Raw genomic sequence first — 22740 nt, 5'->3', positions numbered from 1 at the left:
AGTGTGAGTGTGTGGGCGAGCGAGTGAGTGGGTTAGCAGGCGAGTGTGTGGGTGAGTGGGGAATCAGTGTGTGTAAGAGTGGGTGAGTGAGAGTGTGAGCAAGCGAGCGTGTTTGAGTGAGAGAGTGTATGTGTGTGTGGTACCGGCACATCGTCATGTACCACACATCATCTTGGCTGTGTGTGTATATGTAATGTATTTTGTTAGATTACCCAGGATAAGTGACTTAAAGGGGTAGTTCTCTATGATATCATATTTTAAACTTTAGTTGATGTGTAATGTAGCTGTGTGAACAAACAACCTCTTTGGATGTAAAATGCTCAAAGGTCAATGTTAAAATTGATCAACTACAGGCACAGTTGTTAGCGTTAACGGTAACTTATGTTGTAGCGAGGACATAACAAGGATGTAAACAACGGGAAATGCTGTTTGGCACCGCTAACAATTTAGCTACTTTACTCTGTATAACGCATGCAGTGTCTCTCTATATGTGTTTTTCTAAAAAAATAACATGATTTTCTACAAGTAAATCATGAGCACACATTGCTTTGCATCTTATAAACACAACCAAGCCTTGAAAATACACTGTGGACCACCCCTTTAATCTAAATACTTTAGAATACTTTGAAATACCTAAGCTTGCAGGTGAGTCTCAATAAATTGGAATATAATTGAAAAGTTCATTTCAGAATCAGAATCAGAAAGAGCTTTATTGCCAGGTATGTTCACACATACAAGGAATTTGTTTTTGTGACAAAGCTTCTACAGTGCAACGGGATTACAGAGACAGGACAAAAAACAGATAATGAATAAAAAAGAAATAGAAGTAAGTAGTGAGTGCAAATATACAGATTGACAAGTGTATGTACATGTTTATTACTATATACAACGTTATATGTGCATCTGTTATGTGCAAATTGGCATGTAAAGTGTGTTGTTAAATAAGTGTATATGTGTATAAAAGTGTATGGCAAGTAGTGATGTTGGCTCCACAATTATTATCATCAAGTGTTCATGAGATGGATTGCCTGAGGGAAGAAACTGTTTCTGTGTCGGGCTGTTCTGGTGCGCAGTGCTCTGTAGTGTCGACCAGAAGGTAAAAGTTCAAAGAGGCAGTGTGCTGGGTGTGGGGGGAGAGCAGGGGGGTTTCTCCTGAAGTCCACTATCATCTCCACTGTTTTGAGCGTGTTGAGCTCCAGGTTTGTGGACTGCACCAGACAGCCAACTCCTTAACCTCCTGTCTGTAAGCAGACTCGTCACCGTCCTGAATGAGGCCGATAAGTGTGGTGTCATCTGCAAACTTCAAGAGCTTCACAGAGGAGCTTCTTTTGAAGTGCAGTCATTCGTGTACAGGGAGAAGAGCAGTGGGGAGAGGACACACCCCTGGGGGTGTTAATGGTGGCGTGAAGAGCAGTTCAGAGTGAGTGTGGGGGGTTTTCTCAAACCGGCAGTAAAACTCATTCAGGTCGTTTGCAAGTCGTTCATTGTCTACAGTGCTGGGGGATGGTGTCTTGTAGTTTGTGATGTTTTTCAGACTTTTCCACACAGATGCCGAGTCGCTGGAAGAGAACTGACTCCTTAGTTTCTCAGAATAGTTCCTTTTTGCGACTCTGATCTCCTTTTCCAGTGTGTATTTGGCCTGCTTATACAAGGCCCTATCCCCATTCCTGTAAGCAACCTCCTTGGCCTGACGTAGCTGTCTGAGTTTTACAGTGAACCATGATTTGTCATTGTTGTATGTGAGTTGAGTCCTGGTAGGAATGCACACGTCTTCACAGAAACTGATATAAGATGTTACAGTCTCTGTGAGCTCATCCAGATCTTTGCAGCAGCTTCAAAAACACTCCAGTCAGTGAGGTCGAAACAGGCTTGTAGATCCTGCTTTCGTTAGTCCATCTTTTCACAGATCTTAATACAGGTTTGGCTGTTTTCAGTTTCTGCCTGTAGGTTGGAACGAGATGAATCAAACAATGGTCAGAGTGTCCCAAAGCTGCTCGTTGGACGGAGCGGTACGCATCCTTTATTGTAGTATAGCAGTGATCCAGTATATTTCTGTCTCTTGTGGGACATGTAACATGCTGTCTATATTTTGGCAGTTCACAGGATAGTTTTGCTTTGTTAAAATCCCCGAGAATGATTAAAGCAGAGTCCGGGTGTTGTTGCTCTATCACCGTGATCTGATCAGCTAGTTTCTGTATTGCCAGGCTCGCGTGCGCGAGCGGAGGAATGTAAACACTGACGAGGATGAACGAGCAGAACTCGCGCGGGGGGTAAAAAGACTTACAGTTAATAAACAGTGCTTCGAGATCTGGACAACACATCTTCTTTAAAAGTGTTACATCTGTACACCACGTTTCATTGATGTAAAAGCACATCCAACCACCGCGCGATTTCCGTGTTGATTCTTCGTCGCGATCTGCTCTGAACAGCTGATAGCCCGGTAGGTGAAGCGCGTTGTCCGGTATGGTGTCATTCAGCCAGGTTTCCGTGAAACACAGAGCAGCTGAATGCAGAAAATCCCTGTTTGTCTGAGAGAGCAGAATGAGTTCGTCTATTTTGTTGGGTAGAGAGCGGAGATTTGCCAGATGGATGCTAGGCAACGCAGTCCGAAATCCACGCTGTCTGAGTTTCACCGACTACAATGTCCAACAGAACATCAGATAAATCCAGGTATGGAAAAATATTCGTTGGTGTATGTGCCCGAATGTCCAACAATTCGTCTCTGGTGAAACTAACTGTAGGAATATGACTCGAGACAGGACAAACTAACAAAAACACAAACACTACTGCAGAGCACGACACGGAGGCTGCCATCGTCATCAGCGCCATCTTGGTAGCAGTAATACAATTTCAAAAGTGAAACTTAAATAGGCCTAGATTGATTATGCACATACTGAAATATTTGTGTTTATCATTAATAAGTGAAATAAGTGTTTATCATTTCTTGAATTTAGATGATTATGACTTACTGCTAATGAAAACCTAAAATTCAGTATCTCAGAAAATTAAAACCTGGCAGAAGAACTGAAGGCCGCTTTCAGAGCAACCTTGGCTTTATGGTGGCACAAACTGATTGTCTCCATGCCACATTGTTGTAGTAATTCATAGTTTAACCATTTATTCAGTGCTGATTTTCATACTTTCAGTAGTCAAATATTTCTGTGTTAAAAATATTTGTATTTAGTTATTTTAAGTAAGATTAAGTAATATTCTATTTAAAATTAAAATAAATAAACATTTGAAACCTATCAGTCTGTGTATAACGAATAAATGTAATATTTTAGTTTTACTATACGCACAAAAGAATCACAGAGTCAAAATTGACAGAGAAGTGATTGGCACAAAATTATCAACATTGACAGCCAGAGCAATTTTGTTACAGCCCATGTCTTTACAGTTCAATGTAATTTAACATGCAGTTTGCTAATGACAATTTAGTGAAACAAATCCACGATCTATCCAGTTTGTGAATTCACACTGGCTAAACAATATAAATCCTTAATTTAAGACAGACTTAAAAGAATCATCTGTTTATAACAAATTGGATCATAAACTCGCACCATCCAACGTTGCACCATGTCATTACATGTTTTTGTTTTGTTTTTTACAACTTTATAGTGCTGATCTTCCTTTGTTTTTTGTTTTGTTTTGATTATCAGAGTCTCTATTTTGCCTAGAAATACTGCAATAATTTTAAAAGTTATTAAAAAAGAAATTAACTAAAAATCCATACTTACCGCATAAGTTTTAATTCATAAAATAATAAATAAATTTTATTGATTTTGTTCTTCTCACCTTGTGAGTTCACAATTGACTAATCTTTTTTTTTTTTTGCACTGGTATGGATTTTTTTAATATTTCAAAATGTTATATTTTTATACAGTAAACAACTTATTTTATTTTAAAAACTTCATAAAAGTTTGATCTTTTGAACGGAATAGCCTACTCAAAACAAAAAAAGCAATAATTTCAAAATTGCAAGATAATTATATAGACCTATATTCATGATTTTACAGCATGCCAAACATAAATTATTTCCTTTTCTTTGTGTTGCAAATTAACATGCAACTTGACTGTTGTATAAAAATAATTGGTTAAATAACAAAATGGCACTTAATTAACAAAGATGTTTAATAAACATATTTTAAGTAAAATGAAAATGAAAGAACTAAGAACTGAAACTAGCTCAAATGTTCTTGAATAAAACTTGTTACAGTAGTGTACATATGTACAATTATACAATGTCCGAAAATGCATTTTAAGAGGTGTTCAGACAGTTCAGAGCCACCGTACAAGCGAAAAACTAAATACAGATAGTATAAGTTTAGAAAATGTGGCATAAATTCGTCCTATTTGGCGTTTTAGATTCTTTTCACCTCTTCTTTTCACTATTTTTAATTTTAAAAATAGCATTTATCGGCCGATAACGATATGACCGCTGATTTACCGTACATCCCCATTTTTTAATCATCATCTGAGATATTAGAGTAATAACAAACTGTATTGTTAAAAAATGTATTGTTAAAAGTTAGGTAATAATGGTTTACAAATGTGCAGCAATGTTAAATAGCTGTTAAAAAAAGTCAATAATTAAATATTTGTTCATAGAGCTATGAAATACACACCAAACTGTTTAATTACTAAATAAACTTTAAATAAAGGTTTTATAATGTATATTGTTGCTGCCTTAGCTGGTTATATGGCCTATTAAGACCATTGACTCTTTCATCAACCATCGTTATTATTCCCATGCTTGTCTTCTGGAAATGAGTGTAGAATGTGTCACAGCAAAACCCACGGTTAACTGTTCAGAATTCAGCACCGTATCAGACAATACAGTGCATTTCTGGTGAACAATAGGTCTAAGCCAAACTCCATGCTGACATCAGAACAATCTAACTCAATATGTGCTGGGCCTCTGGCATTGTCTTTTAATCCCTTGCCTGGGAGCCAAGCCTAATTAAATACAAACATTCTTTTTTGCAGTGTAGACAGTTGTAGTTTTTAAGCTTAAGCATAAATAAAGCCCTGTGTGTAAGAGACAATAAACACTATGAGGGAGGATGGTTGCTATTTATGCTAGGCTGCAAATAATACTCAAAACTCAGCAAGATATTCTTCCTTAGAGATACAACATCTTTCACTTGTTAACATAAAAATACCATTAAAGTGTTTATCCATGCTTGAAGGATAAAGTTGTTACCTTTTATTTAGAGTTAAAAGATTTTTGCTTTGTCATTTGAGATTTCTGTTGCGTCATATTTCAGCCATTAACTGCTCACTTGCTTGTTATCTCTGGCCTTTAGAACATTGACTTTGCCAATGAACCACTCACACTATTATTAGTGATTCGATGACATTTAAAATCTAATTTATTGCCTCAAAAGAACAAACGTTGATGCAAGCTATTATAGAACTACTGGCAACATGAGAAACCATATGCTGCTGATGATTCTGTTTGTAAAGAATGTAGTGTAAAGAAATGTGAAAAATGTAACCAAGCATGTTACATATTTCCCAACATTTCCATTAACTGAACAATATGGTGGTCCATCATAGGTCATATTTTATCCTAAAATAATTATCCTAATTGTCAATTGAAATAAAATGAAGAATAAAATTTTCAGTTGAATAATTGCAGCATAAAAATGTATTTAAATAAATCACATTTTAAATGGACAAATAATCAAATAGTTAAAGGTGTCTATTAAATTTGTGTTTTTATGTCATTTAATAAAGCAATAAAACAATGAATGCAACAGTATTTTTTAAAACGTATAAATAGACAATTTAACAACTGTTTATTAATTTGTTTTAAAACATCAAATAAAACATTATTTAAAGAAAACTTCTTTAAATAATAAAATATTAGCACTTTTAAATTGACAATTTAATATACATAATTACATTTATTAAAGTAGTGTTTTTAAATGTCATTTAATAAAAAATAAAACAAAATTTTAAAATGCTGATTAATTAAACAATAAAATGAATATTAATAAATTATTTTAAATGCATACTTTTATTAGCTTTTTTAAAAAAGCATTTGGCAAAGGCCTTTTCTCCTCTCTTTGCCAATTGCTTTTCTTTGTTGTTTAGCTGAATGCTTTTCTTTAGCCATTTGTCAATTGAGTTAAAAAATGCCATTGGTCTGTACACACGTTTCAGCAATCAATTACCTTTCACCTCAAACCCTCTTTCACAGGTAAATATAGCTGTCTCTGGACATCGAGAAAAACTATAGGTTATTACAGCATCATAGAGGCTGTGTGCATTTTAAAATGGTTTAGCTTTAACAGATACAATGAATTAACAGTGTACAATGAATGTGAACATGTCCTTCATCTCCCGAACCGTTTTCTGGGTTCACACATGAAGGAAGGAGGCAGGAATTAGCTAAAATTATTAACTTAAATTATAAAATATATATATTAACACATGTGTGCACCAATCCCTCATGGACAGCTGTTTTCTAACCCATAAAACGCTGCAATGAGAGTTTGAGTTAAAAGGTGATTGGTGGGGCCAATGTGTGTACTGACCTTTATTTAACATGACATGTTTTAACTCCTTTGACAAATGGACAATAAAAAACATCTGAATAAAAAAGGCAGTTGGAAAATAGGTTTATTAATGTACTTTATTTGTTTAATCAACATTAGGATTTTGAATTTGTCTGTTTATTTACACATTTAAATGTGAGTTATTTATACATTTTTATTTGATAAATTGATAACTCATTTTATTTAAGCAACTCTCCTGGTCCTCCATAATTTCATTGAGAATCACTACTGAGAATGGCACGACCATTTCTCCTATGGGACAAGTCGTTTGGCCATAGGACAAATGGTCGTGCCCAACTGAGCCTCGAGGTGGAACTGAATGAGATTTCTCTATTGAGATTTCATTAAGTCATACATTAGTCATTTTTAAAACAAGTGTGAAGCGTGGGATAGTTTGCTTAGTGATTATTATCTGAGTAAAATCTCTTTTGTTAACTACTAATAACATGTAACAATTTAATAAGTGAGTAATATCTTTTAAAGAATATATCTGAATGTATATGAGAAAATTAAAATGAAATAATATAAGATCGTCCATGTTTTCATATTTTAAATACCAAATAAGAAAATATGAAAAATACATTCAAAATAAAATTAGTTGAGACACCAGACATTTCTCACAATATTTCCCAAATTATACAAATAGTTTATTCACTATAATTTCTAAGTAAAACTGTGTCAGAAAAAATATAAATTCAATAATGAATTCAAATCCAAAATTAATTCAAACAATTATTAGTATGACAATATTCACACAACAATTAATACATTAAGTCACCTTTAGCCTGACAGACTGGAGTCTTAGCAGCACTGCTGTCAACCAGGTTAATCAAGGCTGAATTGAAAAAAAATTCCCAGACTCGCTGCAGCAGCTAGTTCCTGTTGGTAGATAAATAAAAATAAATAAATAAATAGTCTGAAAGCATTCAATATTTTTCCTGATTTATTGTCATTTTCTTTCAAAAAGTTCTAAATAATAATATTCTTTGAGATGGTAGTTTACAAAGTAAATGAACATTTTACTCAAAACACATTGCTGTTATTAGCAAAATCCAGACAACCAACAATAACTTCGAAGGGGTCTCTTAATTTACTCCAGATATTTGTTTGTTTGTTTACATTTACATTTACATTTAGTCATTTAGCAGACGCTTTTATCCAAAGCGACTTACAAATGAGGACAAGGAAGCAATTTACACAACTATAAGAGCAGCAGTGAACAAGTGCTATAGACAAGTTTCAGGTGTGTAAGGTCTAAGAAGCAAAGCATTAGTTGAAAAATTTTTTTTTTTTTTTTTTTTTTTTTTTGAGAGAGAGAGAGAGAGGGCACAGTTAGTGGTATAGCCAGAGAGGCAGTTGCAGATTAGGAAGGAAAGTGGAGACTAAACAGTTGCGTTTTTAGTCGTTTCTTGAAGACAGCAAGTGACTCTGCTGTTCTCATGTAGTTAGGGAGTTCATTCCACCAACTGGGCAGATTGAATGTGAGAGTTCGGGAAAGTGATTTCTTCCCTCTTTGGGATGGAACAACGAGGCGACGTTCATTCACAGAACGCAAGTTTCTGGAGGGCACATATATCTGCAGAAGTGAGAGCAGATACGAAGGAGCACAGCTAGAGGTCACATTGTAAGCAAACATCAGAGCTTTGAATTTGATGCGGGCAGCAACTGGCAGCCAGTGCAAACGGGTGAGTAGCGGAGTGACATGTGCTCTTTTGGGTTCTTCAAAGACCACTCGTGCTGCTGCGTTCTGAAGCAGCTGAAGAGGTTTAATAGAACTAGCTGGTAGCCCGGCTAGCAGAGAGTTGCAATAGTCCAGTTTGGAGAGGACAAGAGCTTGAACAATGAGTTGAGCTGTATGTTCAGATAGGAAGGGTCGGACCTTTCTGATGTTGTAGAGTGTGAATCTGCAAGATCGAGCAGTTCTAGAAATGTGGTCAGAGAAGTTCAGTTGGTCATCAATCGTTACTCGAAGGCTTTTTACCATTTTGGATGCAGTGATGGTTGCTCCATCCATCTGGATTGAAAAGTTATGGTGAAGAGTCGGGTTGGCAGAAACTTCAAGCATTTCCATTTTCGTGAGGTTAAGCTGGAGATGATGATCTTTTCATCCAGTGTGAAATTTCTGACAGGCAGGCTGAAATGCGAGCTGGAACGGAGGGATCATCAGGGTGAAAAGAGAGGTATAGCTGGGTGTCATCAGCATAGCAGTGGTAGGAAAAACCATGTTTCTGGATGACTGTTCCTAAAGATGCCGTGTAGATAGAGAAGAGAAGTGGCCCAAGAACAGAGCCCTGAGGTACCCCAGTGTTTAGATGCTGTAGGTTGGACACCTCTCCCCTCCACGACACCCTGAATGACCTGTCCGAGAGGTAGGAACTGAACCATTGAATAACAGTGCCTGCGACGCCCAGTGACTCAAGCGTAGATAGCAGGATCTGGTGGTTTACAGTGTCAAAAGCAGCTGATAAATCCAGCAAGATGAGGACAGATGATTTAGAGTCTGCTTTAGCCAGTCTGAGATCCTCCACGACCGAGAGCAGGGCAGTCTCAGTTGAGTGGCCTTTCTTAAAGCCAGATTGCTTGTTGTCCATGAGGTTGTTTTGAGTAAGAAAGTCTAGGACTTGATTGAACACTACTTTCTCCAAAATCTTGGCCATGAATGGAAGCAGGGATACCGGTCGGTAGTTTTCAAGTAGCGTTTGATCCAGGTTGGGTTTCTTTAGCAGTGGGGTTACCCTAGCCTGCTTAAATGAAGTAGGGAATAGACCAGAGTCAAGAGATGTGTTAATTATGTGAGTCAGTGTTGGTATGACTGCAGGAGAAATGGCTTGCAGGAGATGAGAGGGAATGGGATCAAGCGGACAGGTGGTTGCATGGCTTGATAGCACGAGATTGGACACCTCAGACTCAGAGAGCTGGGAAAAAGAGGTGAGTGTGTGTGGTGTTGGTGGTGTATCTTGCGTGTTTGTTGTAGGTGCAGCAAATTGAGCACTGATTTTTGCAGTTTTGGTGCAAAAGAATGTAGCAAAGTCATCAGTAGTGAGTGTGGAGGATGCTGGTAAAGGAGGAGGATAGAGGAGGGAGGAAAATGTTTTAAAAAGTAAGCGTTTAGCGTCAGTTTATTTGTTTGGATCAAAAGTACATTCAAGCTATTATTAAGATCAATCCTCTAATACTCAGTGTTGTGGTGTGGAAATGTCTGGAATGAAAATATATATTTTATGAAAATATATATTTTTTTAATATATATATATATATATATATATATATATATATATATATATATATATATATATATATATATATATATATTTTTTTTTTTTTTTTTTTTTTTGGATTCCAAACTTTTCCAACACCCTCAGGCTATTCATTAGTGGTCTGGTAATGGGCCAGTCAATCACTAAACAGAACCCACCATATGTACTGCTATGCTAAATGTCTGTCCGCAGACCATTTTTAACTGAAGATATTTTCTCTTCTGCTTTCCTAGAATGCGATGCAAATTGTGGGCTTCATGGAGGATGAGGTACAATCAATACTCGAGCTGATAGCTGCTGTTCTCAAGCTGGGAAATATTGAGTTCAAACCAGAGTCTCGAGTCAATGGCTTTGATGAGAGTCGAGTCAAGGACAAAAATGGTAAATATTAGGCTCATATTAGGAAAGCATTGCCTATCCAACAGTTTTTTAGAACATGCAGCTAAACTGAAAGCTTACATTAAGCTTTACTTCAATAAAAAAGGGAAATAGGAAAACTCTAAGTGCAGAAAGAATGATCAAACCGCTGTCTGTGATTTGTTACAAAGGTATTTGCATTTGCATTTGCTGACATCGAAAATACGATTATAAAATTAAATGTGAAAGAAAATTCTTGATTGTAACTGGATTTTCATCTGCTCACCATGTTGATCACTACTGCCATCTATTGATATGTCAAAAGTTATTTAAAGTCATAGCTTACAGGCACTTATTCCTTTACTCATTTAGCATGAGTCACAGGCAATAGTGATAACAAATTTCTTTTTTTAAAGAGACTTATTGACTGAGGTAGTCTAAATGTATTTAAACCATTTCCTGATTTCTCAGAAATTATTATACAATTTATTTACCTCAATTTAATAATCAGTCTGAGGCAATCAGGTCATTCAAAACTTTCACAGACCGAAAATGTTCATTTTCATGAATGCGTATATTCTGGCTTACATTGTCACTGATTTTGTCGAGTTGCTTAAAATTAGTGTAATTTTTTTCATATAATACAATAAAAATTATGTATTTTTAAGTGTAGAGTCCAAATACTTTTCTTAGGAAACCAAATCAGGTTAGTCATCATATTATTTATCAGACTACTCAAATGTTTGCACAACTTATAAAGATTGTTACTGGTTGTTCTAGTAGTTTCCTATGTCCAGGGTTGTGGCTGGCCCACACTAAACATCACAGTCTATGTCAACACCTCCATTTATATACTATGGTGTCTGGTTTGTCTGGTCAGCTTAAACCCATTAGCCATAATGTGCTTTCCGTTGCCCTGTTGACCTGATGGGCTGAATTCTGAAATGAGACAGATTGAGTTGGTATAGGATGGGGGTGGGTGTATAGCTTATGTCTAGATCTTCTCAAAATCCCTGGAGATAAGCACTTTTAAAATACTGTTTAGCTTAAACTCCTCGAAAGGGGCTTAACATGTATGAGTCTAAACTTTGACCTCTCCGCACAGGAGATGTTTTAATCAGAATGATAATGGTTTCATATTATAAAGACACAGCGATTTATGTAGTATTGCTTATTGTTGGCAGTTACTCATTTGGTTATTGTTTAAATTATACATTAACATTATAAAATGTTAATTGTTTTTGTTTTTTCTTATCTTATCTTATTTTATCGGATCTGCGTGTGTTTGTTTTTTACATTTTATTTGTCAGACCTGAAGGAGATGTGTGAGCTGCTGGGCATTGAACAGTCTGTGCTGGAGAGGGCTTTCAGCTTCCGTACGGTGGAGGCCAAAATGGAAAAGGTGTCCACAACACTTAATGTGGCTCAGGTCAGCACATGCACCTTCCTTGTCTGTAGGCGGAAGTCCATTTAAATGTTAGGCAAATTACTTTACTTGAAACTAGACAGCATGTCTTGGATTAACAAAAAAGTTTATACTACACATCAATCAAATTATTTATTTGTTTGAAAGATTTAAATGCAATTTGATGGCAGAAACTTATTTTCTTGATGTAAAGGCTGTTTTATTTATACATCTTAATTGCCTTCATGTCCAGACCACAAGATGCCTCTATAAAACATTTAATTCGGTCTGTGTCATGTCTCTACATGGTACTTCCATGAGACATGGGGTGAGATGTTTATCTTTTTAAAGATAGTGTGTTATTCAGAAGTTATGGACATTCATTGTAATGCAAAACTCCTGTTTCAGGCTTATTATGCTCGTGATGCACTTGCCAAAAACCTGTACAGCCGACTGTTCACCTGGCTGGTAAACAGAATCAATGAAAGCATAAAGGTATGTCACTTTAAATTTTCATTAAATTATTGTTTGCTGTAAATGTTTGAGTGTGTTTAAAATATTTTGGTGACATTTTGTGGTTAAAAAAGTTAGATTTTAAACTCTCATTCTTTTTTTTGTTCCCATCAGGCTCAAACCAAGACACGGAAGAAAGTAATGGGAGTGCTGGATATTTATGGTTTTGAAATCTTTGAGGTGAGAGATTTGGTCTAATAATTGGAATTGAATATTTCCTAAAAAATCTTTATGTTGTCACCTGTTCATCTATATCTACATGTAACACATCACATTGTACTAAGTCCGATCTGAGCACACCAGTGCATGTTGAACTATCCTTTATTTCTGGTCTGACTTATCGTGTACTTCCAAAATCAGACATTTTCTAACCTTGTCATTTTGATTTACAAAAATCTGTACATTTAACTGGAACTGTCGACTTGCATGCTGTCATCCTAATACTATAATTTCATGCTATAATGGCTATTATGACTGTTGTTGTTGCCATAATAAATTCAGTAAATGTTAACATAAAATGTTTAATCTAATACAACATTTCAGGTCCACACTGAGTCTTGTATTATTATTAAATTCAAAGTTTATAGCCATGCTTGAAACTATTCTACTAATTTTAATTTTTCCCAATATTCAGTCTGGGCTTGTTCTTTTTACATTTCATTTGTCCATTGCATGTGTTCTGCTGTCTGACTTTATTACTCTCTTTTGAATGTTGTTTATGTTGTTGTTGTGGCCATGATGACAGAATGGAGTAAGTAGACCTGCAGAGAAAATACTGTGCCTGTGTGCATGCTTCAATTTTAGCACTTAATCCTAGTCTTAATTCTGCTCTTTTTATTTTAGCAGCATAAGCCACTGTTAGAGCAGAACCCTGAAGCCCAGTGTGTCCTTTTAGTATTAGTTTGACCTATTTGCTTGATGTTACTGTTTTAGTGCCATTGGTATTGCACTTAAAATACCTTTAAATGTATGTTTTTGAAGGAATCTATGCATAAAAATGTACAATCCATACACGTCATGCATTTCCTAGGAATCTAACATATGACTATTTACAAAAGTTGTGTCTAAAAGAAGGTATTCTGATAGTTTAATGGTGTTTTTTTGTTGTTGTTGCTTGAGGGATTAATTATGACAGTTTACATTTATGGGCAACATATTTCTTTAAGATGAAAGCACATAGAACATAGCTTTTAGAATGAAAAAGCAGGAGTTATTAAGGTTGTTTTTTTTCAATGTGTTTATCTTTGCAATTCTCACTTTGAGATTACTTCACCCTGATCTGTCAGTGTGCCCTCTTAGCAATATCTGCCAAGATAAATTACTATTGCCAAGACAAACAATGTGCTCCATATGCTCCCTTTGGATGTGATTTTGGGCTTTTTGTTATGCCAGCTCCATGGTACTGATAATTGCAGTGGCTTTAGCTGCAGACTAACATGCTTTAGGATCGCTTTGAAGATTAAAGAAAAAAATTAAAGAGGAAGAGGATTGTTAATACTTGAAACCTAGTGCCATGCTAAATAGTAGAGTCCTAACCTTTTATCATAAGCCAGCAACAATAGCATTGGGCGCTGCTGTTTTAATTCATTAACATTGTTTCACCAATTGGGGTTTAGCAAGAGATGATGAAATTGTTCATATTTTTTCTAACCCTTTGGTCAGATCTCTGAAACATTTAAACAGATTTGTGGGTGCAGAAGTTAAAGACTTCCTCATTAAAAGAAACAGATAAAATGTCTTGCCTTAGTTTAATCTTAGTTATGTAAAACCTGATTTGCAAGCTGTATTACAGTGTTTTGCATATATTAGAGATGCTCTTTTAATGCCATAATTAGATTCATTAATAAAAAAGCATTCAAATTTTTAAACTCACTGCTCGTCCTGTCCTGGGGTCCATAATGTCCTCCTAGGAGTGATACAGTTCACGTGTGTGGTTACCTGTGTGAACTGATGATGAACTTTTTATTTATTTATTTATTTTTTATTATTATTGATGATTATTATTAATGGTTGTTCATGAGTTTATTCAGTTGAACAGCTCTAACAGATAAAATGCTTTAAAAACATGAATTTTAATTACGCAAGGGGCTCACAAACATTCACTTACCATTTATAAAATATAATATTTAAATTATATAGGACACCTCGTAAGATTTGATATGTTTCAATTGAGTGTTAGACCAATTTTTGCAAAAAACAAAAAAAAAACGTGTTTGCTGATTAATTATAATATTTTTATTACTTTTTTTTTTTTTTTTTTTTTTTTACATTTTCTCTATATTCAAGTCAAACCAAAGTTCTAGACAATATAGAGGCTAACTTATCCAAAAGTACCTAGAGGAAGGTGCTTTGTAATAAAAAGAACAGTGAGTAGTTAAGTAGTTAGTTTGTAATTAATAGTGAGCTGGTTTGCAGTGCAATGTGTTGTAGATTGGGAATTATTAACAAAAACAAAATAATTAGCATCGTTATCATTTCTTTCGGTTTTCTTATTAATTTTATTCTTCTAATTTTGCAGGACAACAGTTTTGAGCAGTTCATCATTAACTACTGCAATGAGAAGCTACAGCAAATCTTCATTGAACTTACTCTCCGTGAGGAACAAGAGGAGTATATCCGTGAAGTATGCTAAACCCTGTCTATTTATACACAGTGTATATTTAAAGGTGACCATCAACAAATATTAACTTTCCGCTAAGGTTTAAAGTTTTTGAAACAACATAGCAAGTTCTTCTTTCGAAGAAAAATTGCAAACACATTAAGATCTTTAGAAGTGGCAGGTCAGTTGATTGGTTGCACGTTGTTGCAGTAAGTGCACATTCATGTACTGAGACTGAGACTACTTGACTGAGAAAGTACTGTAACATATAAAATGACTACATGGGTTAAGTTTAGGTTTAGATTTGGTATTTGGTTATTATCTAGTTAATATAACTATGATACTATAAAAAGTGTGTATATGTGTATATATAATGAACATGAATCTATTATGTTCTATTCCAAATGGTTTCCATCTGCTCTTTGTCTTCCTTTATAATTTTCACGCTCTGAATGTGGGACGGAAACAATCCCTCACTCCAGTTAGGGTAAATAGAATTGTCCCTGAAGAGCTTCGAACTCTGTTTGGTTTCAAAACTCTGAGTATGTACTCTGACGTTGCCGTGACCCATGAACTGTGGTATTTTACTCTCTGGCTTCACTCCAGTAGAGTGCATGGGAAAATACCACTGCTCTGGAGACCAAGGAGGTACACGGGGGTCTAGGGACTAATCTGCCCCAATCCACATTCCTCGTTTCTGATCCCTACTCCGAATTGCATCTACCTCTTAGTTTGAGGACATTACACTTAGTCCAATTAGCCCACAGCTATTTTCCAGCTTGTTACATAATTAATTGTTTCTCACTTATACCCAGTGGGTTCAATCTTTTGTTTATGGGCCATAAATGGCCTGCGCACCAGACCGTAATTATCATATAGAAACCATCATGGCATGGAACAACATGGATTAAGCCATCTCTAATGTATTTTTAATCTGCATTGCTACAGTATATAGTATGATCACTGTTGTGAATATGGCAGTTAGGTTTAATTGTTATGATTTTTATTTGTACACTTTATAAGCAAACAATCCTGGGAAAATGTCTGTTTTAAATAATACAACTTGCAAATTGTGTTGTATTAGTATTATATTTAATTTAAGCTGTATGTTAATAACGTGTTTAATTGCATTTGGGTATTTCAATAATTAAAGTAAGGTCAAGTAATTGCACTTTTTTTTTTTTTTGTAATTTAGTTTTTTTATTTTGAAAGTGAGAATATACAATTTTTACAATCAGATAGAAAAATACTTTTAACAGATATTACCCCATATAATTCCTCATCCCCCCACCCCATTATACGCACATCAGGAAACACAGAATAACTATAGTTTAGACCAAGCTGTTAGATACTTTACATTAAGTTGACATCCGTAGCATCAGATGAGGGTTAAGTGTCCAAGATTTTTTTGACGTTGCATATATAGATTTTCCATGTCGTAAGAATGTCCACTTTGGCATGGTTGATCCATGCTGATGACAGTTCCAGATACAGTATTTCCAATAATGAATGTAACCAGTGTTTAACTGAGAGATCATGAGGAGGTTTCCACCTTTGTACCAACATTTTCTTTGTAGCAGTTGAAGCAGCTAACCAAAATTTACGGACCTTTGCATTTAAGAGAAATTGAGAGTTATCATTCAATAGTAACAATACAGGATCTTTGTGGAAACAAATTTTTGTAACTTTAAATAAAATGTCCAGCACCGAATCCCAAAGTTTTTGCACCTCCGGACATTCTCACATCATATGTAAAAAGGTATCTGGACGCTTACAATATGGATTTGGAGATAAACCTATGATATGTCGAATACGTGTGGTTAAATATGCCCTGTGAATAGTTTTAAAATGAATGAACTGGTGATTAGGGTTTGTGAAAGCGTGGAATGTATTATCCCATACAGTTTCCCAATCAATAGTTGTATTGGGTAGAGACAGATCAGATAGCCATAGTCTTTCTTTTGAGAAACTATCTGCATTCATATTAGAAAGACAGCAATAGAGATAGGAAACAGTTCCTTTTCTTCGAGCATTGTATATCCATTTTACAATCGGGTGGGTATGAAGATCCTTACCCCATGGTGTCTTATGAGCCTTTAGTGCTGCCCTTATTTTAAAATATATAAATAGAGTGTTGGGAGATAAATCAAATTTGTTAACCAGCTCTTGAAAATCTAATATTGATTTTTCTCCATTTATGTCTTTTAATGTTAGAATACCTTTATTGGCCCATGATGGTTGATTAAAAGGTTGTCTACCAGAAAGTAGGTTCACATTGTGCCACAGAGGAGAATGAGTATGCCAAGTGGTTCTAGAAGGAAAAGAAGCTTCTACCTTTTTAAAAATTTGGAGGGTATAGGATAAAATAGGTCCATAACGCAATATACATTTCCTCTGGTTAAAGCCTGAGAACAGGAAGTCTTGCAGACGTGTTGGAAAAATAAGGTCCTTTTCTATTTCTTTCCAGGTACATTGCATGTCAGGTTCGAACCATTTCACAACTGAGAGAAGAATAAAGGACCAGTGGTACAATTTGAAGTTAGGGCAGGCCCATCCACCCTCTGTTTTGTTTTTTAGGAGAGTGGACCATTTTACGCGGGGACGTTTTCCATTCCAAACAAATTTGTTTAAAATCGAGTCTAACTTTTTCCAATAGTTTGGTGGTGGAGGGAGGGGAAGCATGGAGCTTATGAAATTAATTCTGGGCAAGATATTCATTTTTATTGTTGAAATTCTGGCAGATGGTGATGAGGGTAGGCGCATCCATCTCTGGATATCAGCCTCAACCTTACTGTAAATTGACATATAGTTTATTTTAGGTATGAGTTGTAAAGTTGGGCTCAGCTCAATTCCTAAATATTTGACTTTTGTTGATATTTTTATATTAGTATTATTAGTAACGTTATGGCCAATTGGATTAAGGGGCATCAGAATTGATTTAGAATAGTTTATTTTGAAACCAGAAATTCTTCCAAATTCATTTAAAGCTGTGAGAGCATTGGGGAGTGAATTCTCCAAATCTGATAGAAATAAAAGTGTGTCATCAGCATATAAAGAGATAGAATGGACAGATGAGCCTAACTGAATTAGGGTAATATTTTTACATTGCCTAATAAATTGAGCCAGTGGTTCTATTGATAGATTAAACAAAAGAGGAGAGAGAGGGCACCCCTGTTTTGTTCCCTATTAATACAAAAAGTGTCTGAAATAATTCCCACTGTAGTTACTCTAGCCAAGGGGTTAGAGTATAGGGTTTGAATCATTTTTATGAATTGATCGCCGAAATTAAAGTTTAGATAGCCCCATTCCAAGCGATCAAAGGCTTTTTCTGCATCTACAAGGAGAAGGCCACTAGGTGTTTTCAACTTTCCTGATTCAGCTATAACGTGTAATACTCTGCGAACATTATCTGAAGCCAAACGTCCTGTTATAAAACCAGATTGGTCTGGATGAATTAATTTACTTATCACTGACTGTAGACGCTTAGCGATAACTTTAGCATAAATTTTTATATCTTCATTAATCAGAGAAATAGGTCTATAGTTGGCTCATTCAGAAAGATCTTTATCGGGTTTAGGTAAACAGTAATCAAAGCAGTATTAAGATCTTTATGAAAATGGCCTTTGGTTATGGCCTAGTTTATTGTTTGTAGCCAAATGTGTCCCAGTAAGTCCCATAGTACTAGATATAATTCGCCAGGAATGCCGTCAATACCTGGAGATTTCCCTGTATGTAAATCCCTAACTGCATTATGCAATTCATCTAGAGTTATTTCTGAATCTATGTTATCCGCATCTTCCTTAGAAAGTTTTGTTAAATTTAACGTCCCAAAAAAAGTCCCTAAATGATCTGTGTTAGTTTGTATTTCTGAAGAGTATAATTTTTCAAAAAACTTCTTAAATGTTTTGTTAATATCTGAGGGGTTTGAGGTGAGAACCTGTTCAGAGTTTTTTATTGCATGTATATTAAAGCGTTGCTCATGTTTTTTCAAAGTGAGTGCAAGGAGTCGGCTCGGTCTGCTTTCATCTATGTAGTATTTATGTTTTGTGATGTGCATCAAGTATTCAGTTCTTTGTCTAAGCAGGTCGTTAAGTGTAGCTCTTTCTACCTTTAATTTTTGTTGTGTTTCTGTTGCAAATTTATTTCCTAATTCCCGCTCCAATTCTCCACACCTTTTTTCTAGTGATATTTGTTGGAGGTAGTTCATTTTAAGCCTTGCAGAAAAGCTAATTGCGTTATTTCTTAAAAAACCTTTAATAGAGGCCCAAAACATGTCTTGGTTAGAAACAGAATTTTGATTAATGCTAATAAATTCAGTTAATTCTGATCTCAGTTGCAAAATAAATTTCTCGTTTTTGAGCAAAAGAGTATTGAATCTCCATCTAGAGGGTTTGGACAGTGTACTAAATTGCAGCGATGTTGTTATTGCATTGTGGTCAGAAATACTTTGTGGTAGAAATTCAATGTTCTTTACACATGAAAATGTCATAGGAGATAGTAAAATATAGTCTATTCTTGAAAAGGATTTATGTCTTGGTGAAAAGTAAGTGTATTCTTTCACATTAGGGTTGAGTAACCTCCAGGTGTCACTCATGTTTAGGTCTTTAGTAAACCAATTTAATGCTTTTGAGGACTGAGGTTGTATCATTGGGACCGAAGGATTGGATCTATCTAAAACAGTGTCCATTACAGTGTTCATGTCTCCTCCAATGATAAGTGAATATTCATTAAGGGCTAAAAGAGTTTTTAAAATGTCTGGGAAAAAAAGAGTGTCATAAGAGTTTGGGGTATAAATGTTAACAAGCATGAGCTTCTTTCCTCCTATAGTAGTACAACAATATGCCATTCTACCATTATCATCTGATCCTAAATTTTCAATACTGATAGTATAATTTCTTTTAAATAATATTATCACCCCTCTCTTTTAGAGTTATAACCTGAAGATACTATAGGAATGTAGTGTTTGTTTTGTAATCGCTGTACATCTGCTATCCTTAGATGGGTTTCTTGGATAAGTGCAACGTCTATGTTTTTCCTGCGAAGATAATCTAAAAATTTTGTCCGTTTACTAGGGAGAATTTAACCCTCTAACGTTAAAAGACATAATGTTTAAATTAACCATAATCTCTGACCATAAAGCTTTCACAAATAAACATGTAAAGATTGTAGTAGTGGGTGCAATTTAAACATGGAAATTTCGTGAATATATGAAAAGAATATAAAAATTCCTGCGTAGTTTATTCCTGAGTGCCCCACCCCTTCCCTAACCCCTTCAATAACGAGCGTCTATGGCGATCGCGAGGCAATGTCTAACACTATTCGCCTTCCAGTACCTCCTGATATTAAATACCTGAGGAACGTTACAACCAGGGCTGGACTGGGGCAAAAAATCGGCCCTGGCATTTTGGGCCAGAGCGGCCCACTAAATTCAATCAAAATGCTATCTATCTATGCACGTCCAATATTTTTTATCAACTCATATTCTATAAAACACAAACGCCATATATATGAAATAAATAAATAAATACAAACTTTAATCTCAAATTAATTTCTGTATATTGTCCATAAAGATATTTGTTGAGTTCTAAAAAATACACTATTCATTCATTTTATTTTATTTATTTTTATTTAAAATTACATTTTAACCTCTTTCACCTCATCCTGCTTGCTGTTTCACTATCTAAACAATGAAAACATAATATAAGTCAAATTTGTTTCATTTTGATATTATGATTAACAGACACTAAACAGCCTCGTGTAGCTGCATATTTTTATGAGCATCATCTTCACACTGCATATTTATAACAAAACAGGGCTTAAATATAACTGTCTCCTTTCATTTCCATTGAAAAGAATGAACTTTACCCTGTCTCTTTTGCAGAATATCAGTTTTAATAACCAATAATGGTTATTATAACAGTATAGCGTACATTAAATTTAAACGATAAAGGTAAGCAATCTGTCAATGTGCAGAATCCGTGTATGTGGTTACATAAATTAATATATTAGCTTATCTTTGCACTCAGCCAGAACAGTTAACTGAGAACAAGTGATTCAAAAGACATAAGAATTGTTAGATAGAGACAACAAGATGAATTCAATATCATGTTTACCAACTATAGTGAGATGAGATCATCCAGCAGATGAACTGTCTGACATGCACTATACTCTCACCTGGGGTTTATGCTCACCCGCTGAACTAGTGGCTGCAGCTCTGGGCAGAGAGTGTGTGGTCGAGTGATTTGCGTTTTTAGCCGTGTACTAGAATGAACAGAGAACTTTTCAGGTGTATTTCCCGCGATTTCTCTGCGCCTCCCTTGCGTTTCTTCTCTCTGACTCTCGACTATTTCGACAAATACACACAGACGACGCACGCTCACACGGAGTCCAAAATAGGAGTTTGTGATTGGGCCAGCCCGATGTCAATACCGAAATGAGCCAATGGGGTGCAGAGTGTCACATGGGCCGGCCCGGTCTGTCTGTCCGGGAAAAAAAGCATCTACTTTCAGAGAGTCACAGATCACAGCAGCGTCAATCAATAAGGCAGAAAAAAACGATAGGCTGCTAAGCCTTTTATGGGCCGATCAAATCATAAGACGATGATCAGCCCGGCCCAAAAAGTACGTCGGCCCACCGGGAAAGTGCCCGGTCTGCCAGATGGCCAGTCCGCCCCTGGTTACAACCATCAGTGTATCAGCATCAACTCTATTTAAACATGTAGCAAGTTTTGAATACGGGCTGTTCCAATTTTAAACCAAGAAACTTAGCCCCCACCTTATCTACAAAAAATAAATAAATAAATAAATAAACTAATAAATAATAAAAAAAAAAATAATAATAAAAAATATATATATAAATAAATACATTTAAAAAAAATAGTATCATGGATACCTAACCGTAACTTTAAATACCAATAAAATAAAATAATAATATCAATAATAATATTTGTTTACCGTATAATTTGGTCAATTAGGGGGCTAAGAAATGTTTAAATTCATGTCATTTAAGTGATGATAAGTCCAGTATTGCCTCCTTATTCGGTTTCCTCCATTGCATCCTGAAGCTGAGAATGTAAGGACCTGCGAGCCAGCGGTGACGTTGTTCGCTCCAGTCCATCGGTGTATTTCTAGGCTTCATCCGGCGTCTCAAACGAGTATTTTTGGCCTTTGAATTAGACTTATAGTATTGCTGGGTAAATTAGAAAGGTTTCCGCACCTTTCTGTTGAAGTTTAGATCTGACGGCCGAGAACGCTTTTCTTTTCTGTGCGGTCGCGGCGCTGTAGTCCGCATAGAATTCCAGACGCACTCCTCCGGGCAGTGTGGGTTTTGCTTTACGTGCACCTTAAAGTACGGCCTGTCTGTCCGGATAACGAAGGAGTGGAAATATCATCGCTCGTGATCTGTTTGAGTTAGAATTCGAGTAGACTCAATGAGCTCTGTCAATCTCTATTGGATTTGAACGCCCTGACAGGTCTGGGATTCATTTAGGTAGCGTTTTCTGAAGGAAGCCGATAGGGTCGTCTCCTTCCATTCTCGCAGGTAAGTTGACCAGACGGACATTGTTGCTTCGTGAGCGATCTTCCAAATCTGTGAATTTTCGTTGCATTTGGTCAAGCTGAGACAAGCAATGATTAGTATCTTTTTTAGTTTTGCGAAGGTTTCCTTGTAGATCATCTACTTTTGATGTTATCGACGCCATGTTCTTACCCAGATAGCCTATTTCTTCTTTTATAGCTCGAAGAACAGTGCCATTTTCATTAATGTAGTCATTGAAAGGAGCAAGAGCGGACTTTATTGCCTCTGTTAACATGCCGAAGACCATTCCACGCAAAGCTTCCTGCTGCGCTTCGATTGCATGGCTGACGATGGAAACCACGTCGTCATCGAGCGTTTTTAGTCGTTTGTTTCCTGTAGCTTGTTTTTGATGAGACGTCGTCTTCTTACTGGTTGCCATTCTTTAGAAGGAGTTGAAGTTTTACTTTAATAAGGAATCTATCCTCAATTTGAAGAAAAAAAGTTATAATCGGAGGTATTTGTTAGGAGCTC

The 22740-nt window shown here is 35.8% G+C and overlaps 1 protein-coding gene across 5 annotated transcripts in view; it reads left to right on the top strand.

Annotated features, from left to right (window-relative positions):
- The window catches only part of myo1b (myosin IB), a 53601-nt gene that overhangs the window by 5555 nt on the left and 25306 nt on the right, over nt 1–22740 (top strand). For all 5 annotated transcript variants that reach the window (XM_056464918.1, XM_056464921.1, XM_056464919.1 and 2 more), the window contains exons 4-8: nt 10054–10201; nt 11488–11606; nt 11991–12077; nt 12210–12275; nt 14614–14718. In XM_056464918.1, the coding sequence (XP_056320893.1) occupies nt 10054–10201; nt 11488–11606; nt 11991–12077; nt 12210–12275; nt 14614–14718 (525 nt within the window). The remainder of the gene's footprint in view (nt 1–10053; nt 10202–11487; nt 11607–11990; nt 12078–12209; nt 12276–14613; nt 14719–22740) is intronic.

Source organism: Danio aesculapii, chromosome 9 (genome assembly GCF_903798145.1).
Source record: "Danio aesculapii chromosome 9, fDanAes4.1, whole genome shotgun sequence".
In the NCBI taxonomy this organism is placed as follows: domain Eukaryota; kingdom Metazoa; phylum Chordata; class Actinopteri; order Cypriniformes; family Danionidae; genus Danio; species Danio aesculapii.
Note: the sequence above shows the minus strand (reverse complement) of the source record. Positions and strands in the feature narration are given on the sequence as shown.